The sequence below is a fragment of the Dipodomys merriami genome, unplaced genomic scaffold, assembly GCF_024711535.1.
Source record: "Dipodomys merriami isolate MVZ:Mamm:240054 unplaced genomic scaffold, mDipMer1.0.p SCAF_5, whole genome shotgun sequence".
Lineage (NCBI taxonomy): Eukaryota > Metazoa > Chordata > Mammalia > Rodentia > Heteromyidae > Dipodomys > Dipodomys merriami.
The window spans coordinates 65,269,267-65,290,634 of NW_027206068.1; the positions used below are offsets into that span (position 1 = coordinate 65,269,267).

General features: G+C 38.8%; 1 protein-coding gene across 4 annotated transcripts in view; it reads left to right on the forward strand.

Moving 5' to 3' along the window:
• The window catches only part of Nup205 (nucleoporin 205), a 113,299-nt gene that overhangs the window by 33,981 nt on the left and 57,950 nt on the right, over nucleotides 1-21,368 (forward strand). For all 4 annotated transcript variants that reach the window (XM_069996840.1, XM_069996841.1, XM_069996839.1 and 1 more), the window contains exons 2-8: nucleotides 5,900-6,042; nucleotides 8,428-8,599; nucleotides 10,871-11,015; nucleotides 11,653-11,812; nucleotides 13,264-13,492; nucleotides 14,333-14,497; nucleotides 20,059-20,234. In XM_069996840.1, coding sequence (XP_069852941.1) covers nucleotides 5,992-6,042; nucleotides 8,428-8,599; nucleotides 10,871-11,015; nucleotides 11,653-11,812; nucleotides 13,264-13,492; nucleotides 14,333-14,497; nucleotides 20,059-20,234 — 1,098 coding nt within the window. In that variant the 5' untranslated portion in view covers nucleotides 5,900-5,991. The remainder of the gene's footprint in view (nucleotides 1-5,899; nucleotides 6,043-8,427; nucleotides 8,600-10,870; nucleotides 11,016-11,652; nucleotides 11,813-13,263; nucleotides 13,493-14,332; nucleotides 14,498-20,058; nucleotides 20,235-21,368) is intronic.

The window sequence follows — 21,368 nt, forward strand, 5'->3', positions numbered from 1 at the left end:
AGTATGTGGTATACACACTATACAATATAGTACATAGTGTATATAAGTATGTATTATATATTACATAGTATATAACAACACATTACATATGTTATATACTATCTATAATTATATATAAACAAATAATGCAAAAACAATATAATGGTAATATGTAATATTGCTGTCCCTTCTTTCCAACTAGATATAAATTTAAAAGCAAGGCTACACTGTTATTGTTATGTACATTTATTTGTCATATACTTATGAGTTATTAAATCGTTGAGGGAAAGAGTTTTAAAAAGAATTAAGAGCTACAGAGAGTATATATTGTAAAATAATGACTAAAAGTATGCATTACAGTAAAGAGTAAAGAGTAGAGCCAAGAACCAGTGTCTCATGCTGACTCAGGAGGCTGAGATCTGAGGATCATAGATCAAAGCCAGCCCTGGCAGGAAAGTCCTTAAGACTTATCTCTAGTTAACCACCCAAACTGCCAGAAGTGGAGCTATGGCTCAAGTGGTAGAGGTCTAACCTTGAAAAAAAAAAAGCTCAGGGATAGCGCCTAGGTCCTAGGACTGGCACACACACAGAAACACACACAAAGCATATCCATGCAAAGAAATATTATGCAGCCTAAAACAAGGAAGAAAATCCTGATATATGATACAACATGAATGAATCTTGAGGACATTATGCTAAATGAAATAAGCAAATCACAAAAGACAAATACTGCATAGTTTTACTTATGAAGTATGTGTAAGTAGCCAAAGGCAAAGAATAGAGTGCTAGTTGCAAGAAACAGGAGAGGGAGATGGCAGTAGTTTCATTTTTGCAAGATGAAGGTCCAAATGTGTCTTGCAAAACAGTGTGAATATGTTTAATATTACTGCACACGTAATAGTTAAGATGACATTGTTTCTTGCTGTCACAACAACAAAAACATCAAATGTCTTAGAGTTGTAAAAAAGAAAAACCTGAAGAAGCTGTAGAGTTTTTTTGATCTTTGGGTTTCAAGCTACATGACTCATTAGTGTTGTGACAGCTCCAATATATACTTAGAGACTTGTAAGTGAGCAGCCAATAACACAGCTAGTTAGTTTTTGATAGTGTGGTCAACCCTGTCCCAATTTCAATAGTGATTATTTCATCATCTACACTTCTCAAACCTTTAACCTGCAGCTGACCTAGAGAAAGTACTAGCCAATAAACCTAAATTATTTGCACTCTTTTGAATCAAATTCCTTTCGTGTTCTTAACTAAGATAAATCTTACCCTTTATTTTCTTCCTAATACCCCTTCTTTGTCTCTTGCTCTAATTTATTTATTTATTTTATATTTTTTGTTATGTAGGGTTTGAATTCAGTGCCTTGAGTTATGAATCTAGCTCTCTTTCTCTTTCTTCCTTCCTTCCTTCCTCTTTCTTTCTTTCTTTCTTTCTTTCTTTTTTTTTTTTTTTTTTTTTTGCTTTTTGGTCGATTGTGGGGCTTGAAGTCTGGGCTTGGGCACTGTCCCTGAGCTCTTATGCTTAAGGCTGTATATTGTTCTGCCACTCTCTGAGCCACAGCACCACTTTCGGTTTCTGGTGGTTAACTGGAGATAAGAGTCTTATAGACTTTCCTGCCTGAGCTAGGTTTGAACCATGATCCTCAGATCTCTACCTCCTGAGTAGAGTAGCTAGGATTACAGGAGTGAGCCACCAGCCCTGGGCATTTCTCTTTGTCCACACCCCTGCCCCCTCCACCCCACCTTGTACATCTATCCTTTGCATGCTTTGGTCTAATTGTTATCCTTTTTTTCCTCATCACAGCCAGACCTTTCAAGAGATTTTTCACTATTCACTGGCTCCATATCTATGCTTCTATCCCTCTACCCATTCTAGCCTGATTCTGTCTCCTAAACAGCTCTTAATAAGATGACCATGTTCTTGTTTGTCTGGTAGGGTTTTAAGTCTTCTTGCTTGGTCTTTTAGGGTACATGTCAAAGTCCTGAACATGGTTTAGAAAGCCCTGCCTAGAGTGGCAGTTGTGTCTTTTTCCCAAACTCTGTTTTGTACTGTTGCTCTTGGCTTCTTCCATTCTTTGACAGTGTAGTGTTTTCTCTAGCCATGGGAAGTCACTTAGTGTCTTCTCTTCTTAGAACATGTCTTTGCTTCCTGTCCCTCAGTTAACTCCCATTTCTATCTTTCAAAATGCAGCCTAATCATTCCTGAACCCTTCCCTCCCCTGATTTCTCCTTCTGGGTCATATTACATACTGCCTTGCCTGGGGCACCTCTTTCAAAGTATGTACACAATTGGACAATATATTTTTGTGTAATTGATGTTTCCTTGTGTACTCTTTGCTCACCAGTACCCCAAACATGCTGCAGAAGTGTGTAAGTAAGATATGCTGGAAGTGTTAGAAAACATTAAGGAAAATGGAATTCTAAAGGAAAGCGATCCATATATTAACAATACATGTTTAGTTATTTGGAAAAATAATTGATAATTGGTCACTAAAAAGATATTTACTAAATTTGGACAAACTAAAAACCTTTGGTAATGTTAGTGATGGACAAAGTAGCCCAGTTTATGTGATACGATGTATATTGATGTATTATTGGCTGTCTCCTCAGTAAGGGGGAGAAGGAACTTTGACTTTACCACTCACTGAGCTTATTGTGCAAAATATGTATAATCTAAGGACATTTGTTCTTCAGAAGTCTGTGTGTGTGTGTGTGTGTGTGTGTGTGTGTGTGTGTGTGTGTGTGTGTGTGTGTGTGTGTGTGTGTGTGTGTGTGTGTGTGTGTGTGTGTGTGTGTGTGTGTGTGTGTGTCTATGTGTGTGATTTTTCTTTTTGCCTGTCCTGGGGCTTGAACTCTGGGTGCTGTCCCTGAGCTTCTTTTGCTCTAGGTGAGTGCTCTACCACTTGAGCTACAGTGCTACTTCTGCCTTTTTTCTTTTTTCTTTTTTTTTTGAGCAGTTTATTGGAGATAAGAGTCTCAAGGAGCTTCCTGCCCGGGTTGGCTTTGAACTACGATCCTCAGATTTCAGCTAGGATTATAGGCATAAGCCACTGCCCAGCTTATTGTTTATTAAATATGCCAAAAAGCAAGAATAAACTTTTTATTTATTTTTATTTTTATTTTTTATTGTGAAAATACTGTACAGAGGGGTTACAATTACATGGGCAAGATAATGAGTACATTTCTTCCTTTGTTTCCCCTTCCCATCCCTTCCCATTAAACTTTTGATAGCTTGTATTGTTAGGTTTTTGAGACCTCACTGTGTACTCCTAGGCAGTCCTAGCACTGTCTCAGCTGATCTCCTTCTTTGGCTCTCCCAAATTCTGGTATTACAGATAAATTCTGTTTTGTCAGCCATTCATCAGATTTATGAAATACTTGTGGTAAGATCTGTTTCTCATTTGCCTAGGAGTCTTTCCTCTCCCAGTACCATGGAGTTGACAGCTTTATGCTCTAAACTGAACTGCATAGTCATTTTTGACACCTTCCCTTTTTTTTTTTTTGTCTGTCATGGGGCTTGAACTCTGGGCCTGGGCCCTGTCCCTTAGCTCAAGGCAAGCACTCTACCGCTTGAGCCACAGCGCCACTTCCAACACCTTCCCTTTATATTTGTGCTATTTGGCTATCCATTCTGACTCTGTACTACTAATGGGTCTTTACCAGCTATTTTACCACCCTTACCTTCCTTTAGCGTTCATTTGTTTCTGATATTTCCTGTTCTAGTACAACCTCATCAGACACCATTCTTCTACATGCCAATTTTATTTTGTCAGGTCTACAGGTTGAGCATCTCATATCTGAAATTGGTTTGGACCAGAAGTGCTTCATACTTTAGATTTTTTCTTTTTTATTTAAGAAGAGTGCAGACTGCTGTTTGAACATCCTTAATTCAAAGTCTTAAACTTTTTGAGCATTACATTGGGGCTCCAACTTTTTAGATTAGCAATGCTTAATCTGCATTGATATAAAAGGCTCAAATCTTACTCTGTAGCATTTAAGGGCCAAGAAAATGGACTGAGGGAAATCAGGATTTAAGGGCAGACAATAATTTTAGCCACCTATAAGCTTGACTTTTGTCTGTATATCCAGAATTAATTTTAGGTCCCATTAATAGAATTTTCTAATGAAACTCAGAAAAGACACAGAAATAAGCAAATATGCCAATTTATTGATCACAACTGGAAGTATATCTGCATAGGTACTCATGTTAGTCAATATATTCTTTACTCTGGAAATTCATGTGATAAGGCTATAGTTATTTATTGTCTTGAGATGGGAACTTACTGTGTTGCCTAGGCTGGTTTAGGTTCCCAGAGCTGGGACTATTGACATGTACCATCATCATGTATGGCTGACAGACTGTATTAAAAAAAAAAAAATCAGAAGATTGGCAAATACGGGATCAAAGAAGGAGAAATAAAGCAGGGAATTGGATGAGCTTTCTTTATAAGGACGAGTTATACATGCTGAGTCCCATTCTCTTTCATCCCTACCTCAAAGACATGATAGATCACTTCATGGCCTGATCTCCCTGGTGCTGGGAGTTGACTCCAGGGCTTTGCATGTGGTAAGCACGCTACCACTGAACTTCAGGTGCTCCCTTTTATTTGCTCTAATAGCATTTATGTACTTCTGATCTCCCAAACTTGATTTGTGTTTTCTGTATGTGTTTTAGGAATTGAATCTAAGACTTCACACATGCTAAGCATGTGTTCTATTACTCAGCTTGTTAAAAAATTTTTTTATTGTTAAGATATTATACAGAGGGGTTACAGTTACATGAGCAAGGTAATGAGTATATTTCCTATCAAGCATTGTTGCCCCCTCCTTTGTTTTTCCCCTGCTATTCCTTCCCTCTCCAACCCCCCAATCCCCCCCAACCCCGAAGTTGTAAAGTTTGTTTTCAACATAGTGTCTTGTGGGCTGGGAAGTTGGCTCTGGTAGAGCACTTGCTTTGCATGCATGAGGCCCTGGGTTCGATTCCTCAGCACCACATAAGCAAAAAGAAAAAAAGCCGGAAGTGGCGCTGTGGCTCAAGTGGTAGAGTGCTAGCCTTGAGCTGAAGAGCTGAGGGACAGCGCCCAGGCCCAGAGTTCAGGCCCCATGACCGTATCCCCCCAAAAAAAATTAAAATAAAAATAAACATCAACTCGACATAGTCTCTTGTACATCTCATCACTCAACTTTTTAAAGATCAAGATTTATTCTCTTATTCTTTATGATTCAACCTTACTATTCATTATAGGGTATAAATATTTTTAGGTAAGCAAATAAAATTAATTTTAGTCATAGTTGCCTGAGCTTGTCCAAATGTGATCTTTATTTCATCTTTGACTATACTATTTAGCAGATATCTCTGACATACTTAAATTCATACAAAACATTTTCACTTGCCAAGTATTATGTGCAAATATACTATAACCTAGTGGTTAGAGCATGCTGATGCCAGACTGCCTGGGTTCAAGTTCTGTGTATCCAGTGTGACCTTAGCTGTGTATTTTGATCCTTCTTCCTCAATTTCTCCATTTGTAAAATGAGAGGCAACGTATAAGGTGTTGTATTAATACACACAGAAAGCTTAGGGCTGTGCTTGAATTACCTAGTTTATCTCATTTAAAAACTTACATGCCTTAGGAGTGGTTGATACTCCTGTTTTATATATAAGGAAACCAAATACAGGAGGTTTCTCATTTTCTAGGTCACATAGCTCATAAGGTGGTAACAACAGGCTCAGCCATATCCAGTTTAGTTGGATTTATTTAATTTCATATTAGTTAGAAAACATGTTTATGTTGTTGGTATGTATATTTAACTCACATTAAAAAGTGAAGTGACTAACATGTAGGTAATAACCTTACATTATTTTCCAGGTATATGTTTTATTTGGAACTGATTTTACTTTATTTTTTTCTTTAAGCTGCTAGCCTATGGGGTCCTTACAAAGACATTTGGCAGACAGTTGGAAATGCTCTTTGGAGAAGACAACCTGAAGCTGTCCACCTTCTTGACATGATTTTGAAGAAACACAAACCTGATTTCATCTCCTTATTCAGAAATCCAGTAGGAAATTTCTTTTTTTTCTTAGATTTGTTTCTTTTTCTTCTAAGGGATTGAAAGAGCAAGTAAACTCTTAATGCATATAAATAAATTTTGTTGCTTCAACTATTCTAGTGATTCTTTTTCTTTTAAAATGTAATTTTTTTCCTGGGAGCACTTACCATTTTTTCTTTTTAACCACTACGTAATACAGAGAAGTTTCAATTCATAAATCAATTTATAAGTACAGTTCATCTTGATCAATGTCACCATTTTCATGTTTTCTATAGAATTTACTATTGTATTTTTTTTTGGGGGGGGGGTCCTGGGCTTGAACTTAGGGCCTGGGTGCTATCCCTGAACTCAAGGCTAGTGTTCTACCACTTTGAGCCACAGCTCCACTTCTGGTTTTCTGATGGTTAATTGTTGATGAGTCATATGGACTTTTCTGCCGATGCTGGCTTTGAACCACAATCCTTAGTTCTCAGTCTCCTAAATGGCTAGGATTACAGGTGTGAGCCACCAGTGCCTGGCCTACTATTGAATTTATAGTATTCAAGGATGAGCTTCATAATACTTGATGATTTGTGAAATTGAGTATAGTTTAAAAATGCTAGCTAACTACATTAGAATTCTGAATGATAACATAAGTCACCTTAGCCAGGTATAGTGATACATGCCTATAATCCCAGCACTTGGGAGATAGAGACAGGAGAATCGATGTGTAACTAAATTCTATTACCCTAAAGCAAAACCAGACACAAAAAGCCTTGACTTTGGAAGGTTATTTTCAGATACTGGAACTAATATGTGTCACTAATCACTTTATCTTGAAATCCTTTGTAACTAGAAGTAGTGAGTTGAGAAGATTCAAATATAGAGCCTCTTTTCTTGCTGATTGACAGTTCTTTTATATATAAATATAATCATCTAGAAACAACTGCAGGATTGTATTATAAGAAATCACCTTTTGCTTTTTAGCTTTTTTTTCGCCTTCCTTTAGAAGAAAGCTGGGGAGCCAGTGGAACTGAATTCTAGTCTTGATTCTACCACTAGAGAATTTTAAGACTAGGATGAATTATCTGACTTAGCTGGGTATCATTTTCTATTCTGTAATAGAAGAGCTAGGTTAAATGATTTACACAGCCTCTAAAAAAAAAAAAAAAATCTAAGCCAGGGGCCCATGGCTCATGCCTATAATCCTTGCTACACTGGAGGCTGAGATCTGAGGACTGTGGTTCAAAGCTAGACCTAGCAAGGAATTCCTGAGACTCTTCTCTCCTATAAACCACAGGAAAACCAGAAGTGGTGCTATGGCTCAAGTGGTAGAGTGCTTGTCTTGAGCTGAAGAGCTCAGAAACAGTGTCCAGTCCCAGAGTTCAAGTTCCATGACTGACAAAAAAAAAATCTAGGAAGTAGTTCTGTGGCTCAAAGTGGTAGAGTGCTAGCTTTAAGCATAAGTGCTCAGGGAGAGTTCTAAACCCATGACTCCCCTTCCCCCCAAATCTAAACTTTTAAGATTTGTAATCTATCAGATAAATCTGTACTATATACTATATACTTAATACTTTGAGTGCTGGAAGTGGGGCTTGAACTCAGGACCTGGTGCTCACACTTACTTTTTTGCCCTTTGATAGCTCATTACCACTTGAACCATAAATTCACTTCCCATTTTTTGCTCGTTAATTGTAGATTTGAGTCTTCTGGACATTTCTGCCTGGGTTGGCTTTAAACAAGGATCTTCAGCTCTTCACCTTTTGAGTAACTAGGATTATAGGCTTGAGCAACTAGCACTTGACTCAATTATTAAATACTTGTATTGAAGACTCTTTTAGGAAATGAAGCTACATCTAAAGTATGGTTCACTCTTCTGAGTAATTCAACAATTCCTGTGCCCATTTGTTAGAAATTTGAAAAACTTGAAATTTTTCTTTGTTAGGCATATAATTGGACAAACTCCTTGGAAAGTTGAAATATAGAAGGCTATTTTGTGTTTTCTTAAAATTTTTTATGTGTTCTCTAAATTTTATAGTTCAGTTTAGCAGAAAGTTTATTGAAAATGTAGTAGTAGGAGGAGGAGGATTAAAAAGTTAAAGGTAAGCCAGGTGCTGGTGGCTCATGCCTGTAATCCTAGCTACTCAAGGGGCTGAGATCCTGCCAGCCTAGGCAGGAAAGTCCTTGAGACTCTTATCTCCTATTAACCACCAGAAAACCAGAAGTGGCACTGTGGTTCAAGTGGTAGAGCGCTAGTACAAGATGTTACTTCATAAAAGTCCATTTCTAGAGCAGATGATATGGAGTACTTCAGTTTGTCTGGCCACTATCCTGCATAAACAGCTGAAGCAGTGCTTTAGGACCTTGTCTCTGTTGTACTGTTTTCATTACTTGATTAGAATTTTATCATTCTAGCCAAAGAATGTTCAACAGCATGAGAAGGTCCAGAAAGCCAGTACAGAGGGAGTTGCCATCCAGGGTCAACAGGGAACCCGACTTCTTCCTGAGCAGCTCATTAAAGAAGCCTTTATTCTCAGCGACCTTTTCGATATTGGAGAATTGGCAGCTGTGGAGCTTCTCCTTGCTGGTAGGTTGACATTTAATTGAAGCTTTTAAGGAGTGCAGAATTATACTCAATGCACACATAGTTTAAAATCTTAGATGGTATAAATTCAAAAATAGTCTTTTTATTTTTATTTTTATTTTTGCCGGTCGTGGGGCCTGAACTCTGGGCTTGGGAGCTGTCCTTCAGCTCTTCAGCTCAAGGCTAGTGCTCTACCACTTGAGCCACAATGCCACTTCCAGCTTTTTCTGCTTATGTGGTGCTGCGGAATTGAACCCAGGACCTCATGTATGCAAGGCAAGTGCTCTACCACTGAGCCACCTTTCCAGCCCTTATTTTTGTTTTTTGCAAAATAATTTTTTTTTTTGGTCAGTCGTGGGGCTTGAACTCTGGACCTGGGTGCTGTCCCTCTGCTCTTCAGCTCAAAGCTAGCACTCTACCACTTGAGCCACAGCGCCACTTCCTTGCAAAACAATTTTTAAGGATGCAGTTCATTTGACAAAACTGTATTCAAAATTATTTCCTTTTGCTTACTTTTGATTAAAGTAAAGGTGTTAATTTTCATAGTTGTTAATGTTAATTATCTGTTTTACGGTAGGTAGCCTTTTCCATGTTAACTTAAAAGTGGTTTCATCTCCAGAGTTTTGTAGTACAAATCATATATTGTCAAATATTGGTAGAATTGTAAGGTCATGTTTTGGAGGCATGATTCGGATAATGCATGCCTATGTAAAAAGTAAGAAACTTTCAATAACAATGACTCATAGAAAGAAAGTGAAACAAGACATTGGTCCATAGGTGAGATCTGGCTGGGGTAATTCTAGTTAGGGTATTTGGGGAAGTCCTTTCTGAGATAGAGACATTTGTGCTGAGACCTAAATGGTGAGGTGGTACCAGCTAAACAGCCCTGTTGGGGAAGGGTGTTTCTGGCACATCAAGTACCAGGTGGTTAAAGTGGGGGCAAAGGCTTGTTGTAGCACAAAAAGACAGCTGGGCTAGGGCATCATCGTGATTGAGGGAGAGCATATAGAAGGAAGTCAGATTGTATTGGGTATTGTAGGACATGAAAGTTAATTGGATTTTACTTGTTTTATGAATGAAGAATAACTTTGGAAGAATAATTTTGAAATTAAATTGTGGCTGCACAGAGGCAGTGTTTGAAGAAAACATGTTTTCTGAACAAATGTTTAAAGGGGCTAAAGATAAATCCTATTTGACTTAAGAGAATGAGGAAGATAGTTTTCTTTTCTGGAAGGGGGATGTTAACTCAGAACTTAAGAAACATTTCTTCTATATTAAACACTATAAATATAAAGAGTAAAGCAGTATAAAGGAGCACGCAGTCTACTAACTAAAAAGATGTGCACACAATTTTGACATAACTCATTGTATTCAAGTTTGTGTATGATTTAGTGATGGTTAGTAGGAAGGGGATTAGTTTCACTCTGGCTTATATAGAGATATCTTTGCAAAGATCGTGAAGCAGGTGTTGCAAAAGGAATAGGCAGCTATCTCATGCAATAAGGTATAGTCAGGAGGACAGACACCATCAAGTTGGAGGAAATGTCTGTCCAGGAGAGAAAAGCAAGGTGATGAACTTGGGAAGATGAAGGGAGTGCAAAGGAGAGGTCATTGGAGAAGGAGGGAAGAAAGCTATAGGAGTCATACTGAAAATATAGGAAAGGAACTCTAAAAAAGACCAAGTCAATAAGAGCCGATTAAAAGGATGAGAGAAGCTGGGCGCCAGTGGCTCACGCCTGTAATCCTAGCTACACAGGAGGCTGAGATCTGAGGATTATGGCTCAAAGCCTTGAGCTGAAGAGTGCAGGGACTGCGCCCAACCCCAGAGTTCAAGCCCCACTAACAAAAAAAAAAAAGGATGAGGGAACTTGAACTGAAAAAATAGTTCAGAGAAGACTAGGAGAAGAAACTTCCAAATATTTGAAAGATTTCATGTGAGTAAAAATAAAATGGGTATTGGATAAAATTGTAACAGTAGGCAAAAAGGGGCAACATAGTGTGTATAAATGAGAGAGGTAATGGAAATTGGGTGAGTTGGAAAGTGGAGAACGTCAGGTTGCTGCTGGTATTCATTTGGGCATGGTCTAGATGGCCCTGTAAATCTGCTGTGACAGGAGGGAATCAGTGGATGGGGAAAGAAGAGAACTGTCCCAAAGGGTTCCCTACACTGAGATCCTATGGTTCTTTGACCCTGGTATTGATAGAGGGATTTCTGCCTAATCCTCAATGCATTTGTGGTTATTTATTGAATTATTTCTCAATTTCCTTTCCTAGGAGAGCACCAACAGCCACATTTTCCTGGTCTCACCAGAGGATTAGTAGCTGTTCTTTTATATTGGGATGGAAAGCGGTGCATTTCGAATTCCCTGAAAGCCTTGGTACAGTCTAGACGAGGAAAGACATGGACTCTAGAACTCAGGTCTGTTTGCTTCTTCAGTTTTTAGAGGGTAATTTAATTGAAGAATTGCTACTTTAGAAATAAAAATTTCTACTTTTTGTATGTAATTTCAGTGAAATATATAATATAAGGTGAGTAATATGCTCCTTTATTCTTTTTTTTTTTTTTTTTTTTTTTTTTGTCGGTCGTGGGGCTTGAACTCTGGGCCTGGGCGCTGTCCCTCAGCTCTTCAGCTCAAGGCGAGCGCTCTACCACTTGAGCTACAGCGCCACTTCCGGTTTTCTGGTGGTTTATTGGAGATAGGAGTCTCACGGCCTCTTCTGCCCGGGCTGGCTTTGAACCGCGATCCTCAGATCTCAGCCTCCTGAGTAGCTAGGATTACAGGCGTGAGCCACCAGCGCCCGGCTTATGCTCCTTTATTCTATCAGGAATAACACACAGTTTTAAACCCGCTTATTTTGTTTACAGCTAAGTAATTATATTTAGAAACTTCTTTAATCTTAATGACCTGGAAAGGATAAAAAACTACACTGCATTTTATCCCGGTTGTTTTCAATAATGTATTATTGTCAAAAGAGAATTTGCTATGTCAATTATTGTAAGGAAGTATAAACATCATTGTTCAATATTGCCTTTGTTTATTTCCTTTTCATTACAGTCCAGAGCTGGTCTCTATGACAACACGCTTTACAGATGAGCTGATGGAGCAAGGATTGACTTATAAAGTTCTTACTCTGTTGTCACAGATTGATGTGAATAATGAATTTGAGAAACTGCAGCGAGAGAGAGGATTGGGCAGTGAGAAACATCGTAAAGAGGCAAGACATTAATTCATGTGTTGTCCTTTTCAAATTTTAGAACACTTGTGACAGTTTGAATATCTTTGGCCAGATGCAGTGGTTCACACCTATGATTCCAGCTACTGAAGAGGTCTTTATCTCCTGAGGGAGGATCACAGCTCGTTGCCAATCGGGGCAAAACATTTGCTATATTTCCATCTTAATAATCTAGATATGACATTTGTAATACAAGCTACATAGGAGACATAATTAGGAAACTTGTGGTCTAAAACATGAGACTTGAAAAATGGGAGCATGTGCAAGGGGTAGAATGCCTGTCTAGCAATTACAAAGTCTATTTTCAAACACCAGTGCCACAAAAAAAGGAAAAAAAAGAATGTTCTTGTCACGTAAACAAAAGAAACAACGCTGCACTTTGAAGTATGTAGTGGCTGTGTCTGAGATCCATTGGCAATTGTTATATATAGTCATTTATGTGCCATTGTAAGTTTTTTTTCCCTGAAATGAATTCTTCAAGGAATCAGTCACTGCATTTCTTTCTTTCTTTTTTTTTTTTTTTTTTTTTGGCTTGAACTCTGGACCTGTGCACTGTCCCTCAGCTCTTCAGCTCAATCTAGCACTGTACCACTTGAGCCACTGCGCCACCTCTGGTATTCTGGCCACCTCTGGTATTCTGGCCGTTAATTGGAGATAAGAGTCTAATGGACTTTCCTGCCTGGGCTGGCTTTGAACTGTGATCCTCAGATCTCAGCCTCCTGAGTAGCTAGGATTACAGGCGTGAGCCACCGTTGCCCGGCAGTGACTGCATTTCTTTTTTTTTTTTTGTTTGTTTGTTGGTCATGGGGCTTGAACTCTGGGCTTGGGCGCTGTCCTTGCACTCTTCAGCTCAAGGCGAGCACTCTACCACTTGAGCCACAGAGCCACAGTGCCACTTCCAGTTTTCTAGTGCTTTATTGCAGATAAGAGTCTCACGGACTTTCCTGCCCTGGCTGGCTTTGAACCGTGATCCTCAGATCTCAGCCTCCTGAGTAGCTAGGATTACAGGTGTGAGCCACCAGGGCCTAGTCACTGCATTTCTTAAGTAATTTAAGCATAAAGAATTAGAAATAGGATTTGTTCAGAATGCCAGAATTCCAGAGATGAGGTATTAGATAATGTGAATTTAGATAGGTTTATTGTTTTAGCCCTAATAAGGAAGGCCTGGGTGGTATCCTTGAGCTTTTGTGCTCAAGGTTAGTGCTGGACCACTGAGCCACAGCTGCACTTACAGCTTTTTGATGGCTAATTGGAGATAAATCTTACAAACTTTCATGTCCCAGTTGGCTTCTAACCATGATCCTTAGATTTCATCCTTCTGAGTAGCTAGGATTACAGGCATGAACCAGCAGTACTTGGCAGTAATTTTCATTTTTATTATGTGACCAGGCTTCATTGTGATTTATTTACACTGATCATGTTTTCATTTCTAGGTTTCTGATCTCATTAAGGAGTGTAGACAGTCTCTGGCAGAAAGTCTTTTTGCCTGGGCTTGCCAGTCTCCGTTAGGCAAAGATGATACTCTCCTCCTTATTGGACATTTGGAAAGAGTGACAGTTGAGGCTAATGGCTCTCTGGATGCTGTGAATCTGGCTCTTCTTATGGCTCTTCTTTACTGTTTTGATATCAGTTTTATAGAACAAAGCACTGAAGAACGAGATGGTATTGAATTTTATATTTTTAATACATTTTATTTCTTTGAGACCTGTGTGTTACCCAGATTGATACTGATCTAGAAATGCTGCTTCAGTCCCCTAAGTGCTGAGATTATACCATGCATTTATTTTTAAAAATCAGATCCTAAATTGTGGAGTTAACATTTAAGAAGGCAGTATTTTAATTGCTAAAATTCACAGAGGTATGTTTTGTTCCTGTGTGTGTGCTTTATCCTTATTTGAGTATTTAGTCAAAAGGTCATATTTAATTCTAGAGATGTAGTTCAGTAATGGAAGGTTTGCTTAACACGTATGCTACTCTGATTTACAGTTATCACCAACAAAAGTTATTCGTTCCTGTTTTTTTTTTTTTTTTTTAAACATTTGAATGGAGATGTTAAAAACTATATACCACATATATATGTTACGTAAGCCTAATTTGCTGTAATTACTTATTTCTCTACCATTCACATTTTGAAAATTTTCAGGAGAACATAGGATGCTGACTGATTTTTAATAGTGTTTCATCTTTGATTTTTCATTGCATAGAATCAATATTTTGATCATTAGCATTTATTTGTACTTCAGAACTTTTGAGGAAAATGGGTGACTTTTCTAATTTATATTAGACTTATGAAAATAACCAAAATTATTTAAAATAGAAGGCTACTGTTTGTCCGTTTTATGTGTCAACAGTGCTGAATAATTATGTTTTTTACGATATGTCAAACATTAATGTTACTTACTTGAAATTGTTCAGATTTTCTGAGCTTTAGACGTTAATCCCTTATATCAAAAGTGAGAATTTATGCACTCTTGGGTTTGTGGTGTGTTCTTGTGTTTTCAGATGTGATTCATCAGCTTCCACTATTGACAGAGAGGCAGTACATTGCAACAATTCACTCTCGTCTTCAGGACTCTCAGCCTTGGAAACTGCCTGGGCTTCAAGCCACTATTAGACTTGCTTGGGCACTGGCTTTGAGGGGAATATCTCAGTTACCTGATGTGACAGGTAAAGTATAGGTGATTGTGTCTCAAGAAACATCGTATCAGTCATTAAGAAACTAGAGGGGAAATTATACATGAAATTTTGTAAATTGGCAGTGAAATAGACACCTTTTTCCCTTGTCTGAAAAGAAACTGTATAAATTATTTCTCATTTTTGAGTCTTGTGACAAAGCTCTTTTACCTTCAGAGTAAGAGTTTATATATATGTATATATATACACACACACACACACACACACACACACACACACACACACACACACACACACACACACACACACACACACACACACACACACACACACACACACACACACACACACACACACACACACACACACACACACACACACACACATTTTTTTTCAGTCGGTCGTTGGGCTTGGGCACTGTCCCTGAGCTCTTCAGCTCAAGGCGAGCACTCTATCGCTTGAGCCACGGTGCCACTTCCGGTTTTCGAGTGGTTAATTGGAGATACAAGTCTCATGGACTTACCTGCCTGGGCTGGCTTTGAACCTCGATCCTCAGATCTCAGCTTCCTGAGTAGCTAGGGTTATAGACATGAGCCACTAGCTCCTGGCTATTTATATTTTTTATGCCAGTGCTAGGGCTTAAACTTAAGGCCATGGCTCTGTCTCTTACTTAGCCTGTTCCTCAAGATCAGTGCTCTGTCACTTGAGCCACAGCTATAATTTTGGCTTTTTGAAGGTTAATTGGAAATCAGTGCATTGGACTTTTCTGGACAAACTGGCTTTGAACTCATTCCTCATATCTCAGCCTCCTGAGTAACTAGGATTACCAGTGTGAGCTACCAGTGCCTAGCCTAAAATAAGAGTTTAAAAGTTTAAAATTCAAAATGGTACCAGTCACCAGTGGCTCACACCTATAATACTAGCTACTCAAGAGACTGAGATCTGAGGATTATGGATTAAACCTGGACAAGAAAGTCTGAGACTCTTCTCTCCCGTTACCACCTTCCTCCCCCCTCAAAAAAGAAAGCTGGAAGTAGTGTTGTAGCTAAAGTGGAAGAGTGCCAGCCTTGAGCAAAGCAGCTCTGGGACAGTATCCAAGGCCCTGAGTTCAATCTCCAGGACTGCCAAAAGAAAAATAAATGAAAATAAAATTCAAGTTGACAATATCACTTTTTTTTTTTTTTTTTGGGTCCGGTCGTGGGGCCTGAACTCTGGGCCTGGGTGCTATCCCTCAGCTCTTCAGCTCAAGGCTAGCGCTCTACCACTTGAGCCACAGTGCCACTTCTGGCTTTTTTCTTTTTGCTTATGTGGTGCTGAGGAATCGAACCCAGGGCCTCAGGCATGTAAGGCAAGCGTTCTACCACTGAGCCACCTTCCCAGCCCCAATATTACTTATTTTAGTGGTGGGGATTGAATAGGCTTTACTCTCACATATATTATATGCTGTGCAAGTACTCTACCACTGAGCTAAATCCTTGGCTCTATATTTAAAAAAAATTAGTATTTTATATATTTTCCATCTTGATTTGTTCACATTGTATCAAATTAAAAATGTCCTATTTTAAAATATATAAGTAGCAGGGCACAAGTGGTTCATACCTGTAAATCCTCCCTACTCAGGAGGATCTGAGGATAGCAGTTTGAAGCAATGCTGGCCAAGAAAGTCTGCTCCAATTAACAAGTAAATAAAAGTTATAGGTAGAACTGTGTGGCTCAAGTCTTGCCCGGGTCCCAAATTCAAGCCCCAGAACTGGAACAAAAACTGTATTAAAAGATTATTTGGAACAATCGAGAATAGTCAGGAAAATGTTGACAGTCTATATAGCATATTGTATTCTGTTTTTTTGCATTCATATAGTTATCATATTAATAGAGTATTGCCTTCCAAAATGCAAATTATGTTTTCATTGTAATTTGAAGTCTAAAAATTATCACTGCTGTTTTTGTGTCACATGTTTTAAGGCTTTGTTCAAGCTTACAATCCATGCCTTATGTTTTCTAGTCTTAGTAGATATCAGCAGATATCTTATCAACTGTGTAATTGCAGAACATTTTGTTCACTAGTATCAGACTATTTCTAAGGGGTTTTCAGAAATCTTGGGAGACAGGTGCCAGTGGCTCATGCCTGTAATCCTAGCTACTCAGGAGCTGAGATCTGAGGATCATGGTTCAAAGCCATCATGGGCAGGGAAGTCCGTGAGCCTTTTTTTTCCTGGTTGGTCGGTCGTGGGGCTTGAACTCTGGGCCTGGGCACTGTCCCTCAGCTCTTCAGTTCAAGGCATGCGGTCACCGTTTGTGCCACAGCGCCACTTCCTGTTTTCTAGTGGTTTATTGGCGATAAGAGTTTCATGGACTTTCCTGCCGGGGCTGGTTTTGAACCACAATCCTCAGATCTCAGCCTCTTGAGTAGCTAGGATTACACACGTGAGCCACCAGTGCCCAGTGCCCAGTGAGACTCCTATCTCCAATAAACCACTCAAAAACCAGAAGTGGGACTGTGGTTCAAGCGGCACTGTGGCTCAAGCAGTAGAGTGCTGGCCTTGAACTGAAGAGCTGAGGGACAGCCCCTAGGCCCAGAGTTCAAGCCCCATGACCGACCAAAAAAAAAAAAAAAAAAAGCAACTATTAGACAGTTAGATTTGTACATTTATATACAAATTCTCTTCGTCAGTCCTACATACCCTTTTCACTTTTCACTACTCTTTAAACATTTACGTGGTGAGGCTACCTGGATTATATACATTTTTTTGACCTTATTCAAGGCAATAAAAATGCATTTTCAGTAATGTACTATATATTTGATTTCTTTGATAGGCCAGCAGAACAAACTGTGTAGCACTTCTTTTTCAAAGTCAGATTGCCATAAAATGACCTAGCAATTTTATATTTGAAACTTAACAGAAATTATCAGCAGTGTATTTCTTTTTTTTTTTTTTTTTTGGGTCTGGTCGTGGGCCTGAACTTTGGGCCTGGGCGTTGTCCCTCAGCTCTTCAGCTCAAGGCTAGTGCTCTACCACTTGAGCCACAGTGCCACTTCCGGCTTTTTTCTTTTTGCTTATGTGGTGGTGAGGAATCGAACTCAGGGCCTCAGGCATGCAAGGCAAGCGCTATACTACTGAGCCACCTTCCCAGCCCTGATTCTGAATTTTTGTTGAGTCATAAGCACTGTTGCACTCTTCCATCAAGAAATACACTGCTGAGGGGCTGGGAAGGTGGCTCAATGGTAGAGCACTTGCCTTGCATGCCTGAGGCCCTGAGTTCGATTCCTCACCACCATATAAGCAAAAAGAAAAAAGCTGGAAGTGGCACTGTGGCTCAAGTGGTAGAGCACTAGCCTTGAGCTGAGGGACAGCGCCCAAGCCCAGAGTTCAGGCCCCACGAACGGACACAAAACAAAAAAAAAAACAAAAATTCAGAATCAGACCAGACCTCTCTAGATCAAACTACCAGACTTTGCTATATGTAGAGGAAGGATGGTCTGTGTTGCTTGGATGTAGTGTCATACCACATTGTGGGCAAAACCTATGGGACAAAAAAAAAAGTTTCTTTAGTAAAGGGAAAGCAAAAAAGATGTATGGAAGTTTACCGATGGATCAGTTATTGCAGCTTTTGCTCTTTTTCTTTTTCTTTTTTTTGGTTAGTCCTGGAACTTGAACTCAGGGCCTGAGCACTGCCCCTGAGCTGCTTTTGCTCAAGGCTAGCATGCTACCACTCAAGCCATGGCACCACTTTGCCTTTCTCTGTATATGTGATATTGAGGAATTGAACCCAGGACTTCATGTGTAGTAGGCAAGCACTCTACCACTAAACCACATTCCCAGCCTGCAGCTTTTGCTTTATAGACCTTATTTGAGTCTCTGTAAGCAAGTAGATGACAAAAGATAAACTGCAAAAAACTTGTCATGGCATTTATGAAAGAAACAGTTGTAAATTTGAGCATTACTTGTGCATATTTGAAATTGAGAATTATTTTTTTTCATTTATTTATTTTTATTGTGAAAATACTGTACAGAGGGGTTACAATTACATGGGCAAGATAATGAGTACATTTCTTATCAAGCATTGTAGCCTCCTCCTTTGTTTCCCCTTCCCATCCTTTCCCATCATACCCCCGACCCCCCCCCACAATCCTTCCCCCCACATAAGTTGTAAAGTTTGTTTTCGACATAACGACTGGTACATCTCATGAGAAATTATTGTTTATGAGGTGATAATAGTATTGTGTACATTTCTATGGTTTGTTTCTTAAGTATCTTTTTGAGTTGCATCTTGACATACTTAATGGGAAAATGTTAAAATGTCTGAAATTTGCTTCAGTGTAATAATGTGAATGGAGAGGAGAAATATTAACTAAATTGATAATACTAAAATGAAATGATGGCCTTGTGGATATCATGTTAGTCTGATGATATATAGCTGTTTGAAATTTTCAAAGTAAAGCATATAAAAGATGACAGGTAGTCCAGTTTATGTTTAAGGGTTTAGCTACTTGATTACCAAATTAGTAGTTATTTAACTCATCGTGTCTAGGTTTCTGGTCTTTATTGATTGACTTGAAGATTTTTTTTTTTTTTTGTTTGGTCGTGGGGCTTGAACTCTGGGTTTGGGCGCTGTCCCTGTGCTCTTCAGCTCAAGGCAAGTGCTCTACTGCTTGAGCTACAGTGCCACTTTCAGTTTTCTAGTGGTTTTATTTGGAGATAAAAGTCTCACGGACTTTTCTGCCTGGGCTGCCTTTGAACTGCGATCTTCAGATCTCAGCCTCCTAAGTAGCTAGGATTACAGGCGTGAGCCACCGGCATCTGGTGAGATTTTTTTTTTTTTGTCAGTCATGGGGCCTGAACTCTGAGCCTGGGCAATGTCTCTCAGCTCTTCAGTTCAAGGCTAGTGTTCTACCACTTGAGCCACAGTACTACTTCCAGCTTTTTCTGCTTATGTGGTGCTGAGGAATCGAACCCAAGGTTTCATGCATGCTAGGCAAGCACTCTACCACTAAGCCACCTTCCCAGCCCAAGTTTGTTTTTTTTTTAACCAGCAATTCATTGGGAGCCGGGTGCTGGTGGCTCATGTCCTTAATCCTAGCTACTCTGGAGGCTGAGATCTGAGGATCACAGTTCAAAACCAGCCCTGGCAGGAAAGTCTGTGAGACTTTATCTCCAATAAACCACTAGAAAACCAGAAGTGGTGCTGTGGCTCAAGCGGTAGAGCACTCACTTGAAGCTAAAGAGCACGGGGATAGTACCCAGGCCCAGAGCAAGCCCTACGACTGACCAAAAAAAAAAAAAACAAAAAAGAAAAGAAAAGAAAAAGAATTCATTGGGATTAAAGCCTCAGTGTCATTTTAATGTATTAATGTTTGGTTAGTAGTTCTCTGACAACATCTGTTAACATTAAACATCTCTAAAATAATCTTCATCGCTCATATTATTAAGAAGAACATGTTTTTCTAATGTACTTTTTCAGAAGTTCTTTAGAGTTTACATCAATTACAGTGGTTCATGGTTTATTTTTATACATGATCTAGTAGAAATTTGAGAAGTATCAAATTCAACCTAATTCAATGAACTTCCTCTGCTTTTTCTTTGATGTACTTCTAGCTTTGGCTGAATTCACAGAAGCAGATGAGGCAATGGCAGAACTTGCAATTGCTGACAGTGTTTTCCTGTTCCTCACTGAGTCTGTAGTGGTGTCCGAAAACTTCTATCAAGAGGAATTTTATATCCGAAGAACTCATAACCTCATCACAGATTTCCTGGCACTCATGCCAATGAAGGTAAGTGTCATACTGTATGTGTGTCTAGTAAAAATTAATGAAAGTATTTTGTAAAATAATTTTAAACTAATTTATTAACTCTGCTTTAGAAGCTAAATCTTTTAATATAGACTAAAATTTCACAGCAGCATATTGCAATTACAGCTTGTGGCTTATAAAAATGAAATAATATTCCATTATAATATTCCATTATCTGAGAAGCTATTTAGAAGAAAAGTTGACATTATGAATGGTTTATAATAAGGAAGTAGTAACTAAATGACCATGTGTCTGTGTCTGTGAGTAGAAAACTACTAAATCTATGCCACTCAAAAGATCTGTGCTTATTTAATACTATTAGTCCTCTTTGTCCATAGGCTGTACACTGCTGATTCACCAAACCTTCAATGAAAAATACTAGGAAAAAAATTGTATCTGTAATTGAACATATATAGACTTTCCCCCTCATTATTATTCCTTAATTAATACAGTAATTTACATAACATTTACATTATATTATTGATCTAGAAGTGATGGAAAGCATGTGGGAAGATATGTATAGGTTCAGTTTGAATGGGATGCTATTATCTACTATTGAGACAGGTCTTACTATGTAGTCTACAATTTGCTCTGTAACCCAGGCTAGCTGAAATTGTGATCTTCGTGCCTTAACATTCTGAATGCCACCATGCTTGGCTAATACATTATTTTATGTAAGATATTTGAGAATACATGATGTTGATGTTCGTGAAGGGTGGTGGAACTAATCCTCCATGAGTATTAAAGGACAACTGTATATTTATTCATGATTTGAAGAGACACAGTGGGAAAATAATTGTGTGTAAAACTTTTTTCTGCATGAGCCATTTGGTATGTGATGTTCGCTGGATTGATGTTTATGTTGCTAGGAAAAAAGCTAGGGTTATTGAATTTTGAAGTCCTGCCTATAGTTTCTTTAGCAATGCCAGATCAAATGATTTTGAGTGGCTATGTGACCCTCAAGCCAGTTATTGGATTCTTAGTTGGAGAGAGCGTGTGTGTGTGTGTGTGTGTGTGTGTGTGTGTGTGTGTGTGTGTGTGTGTGTGTGTGTGTGTGTGTGTGTGTGTGTGTGTGTGTGTGTGTGTGTGTGTGTGTGTGTGTGTGTGTGTGTGTGT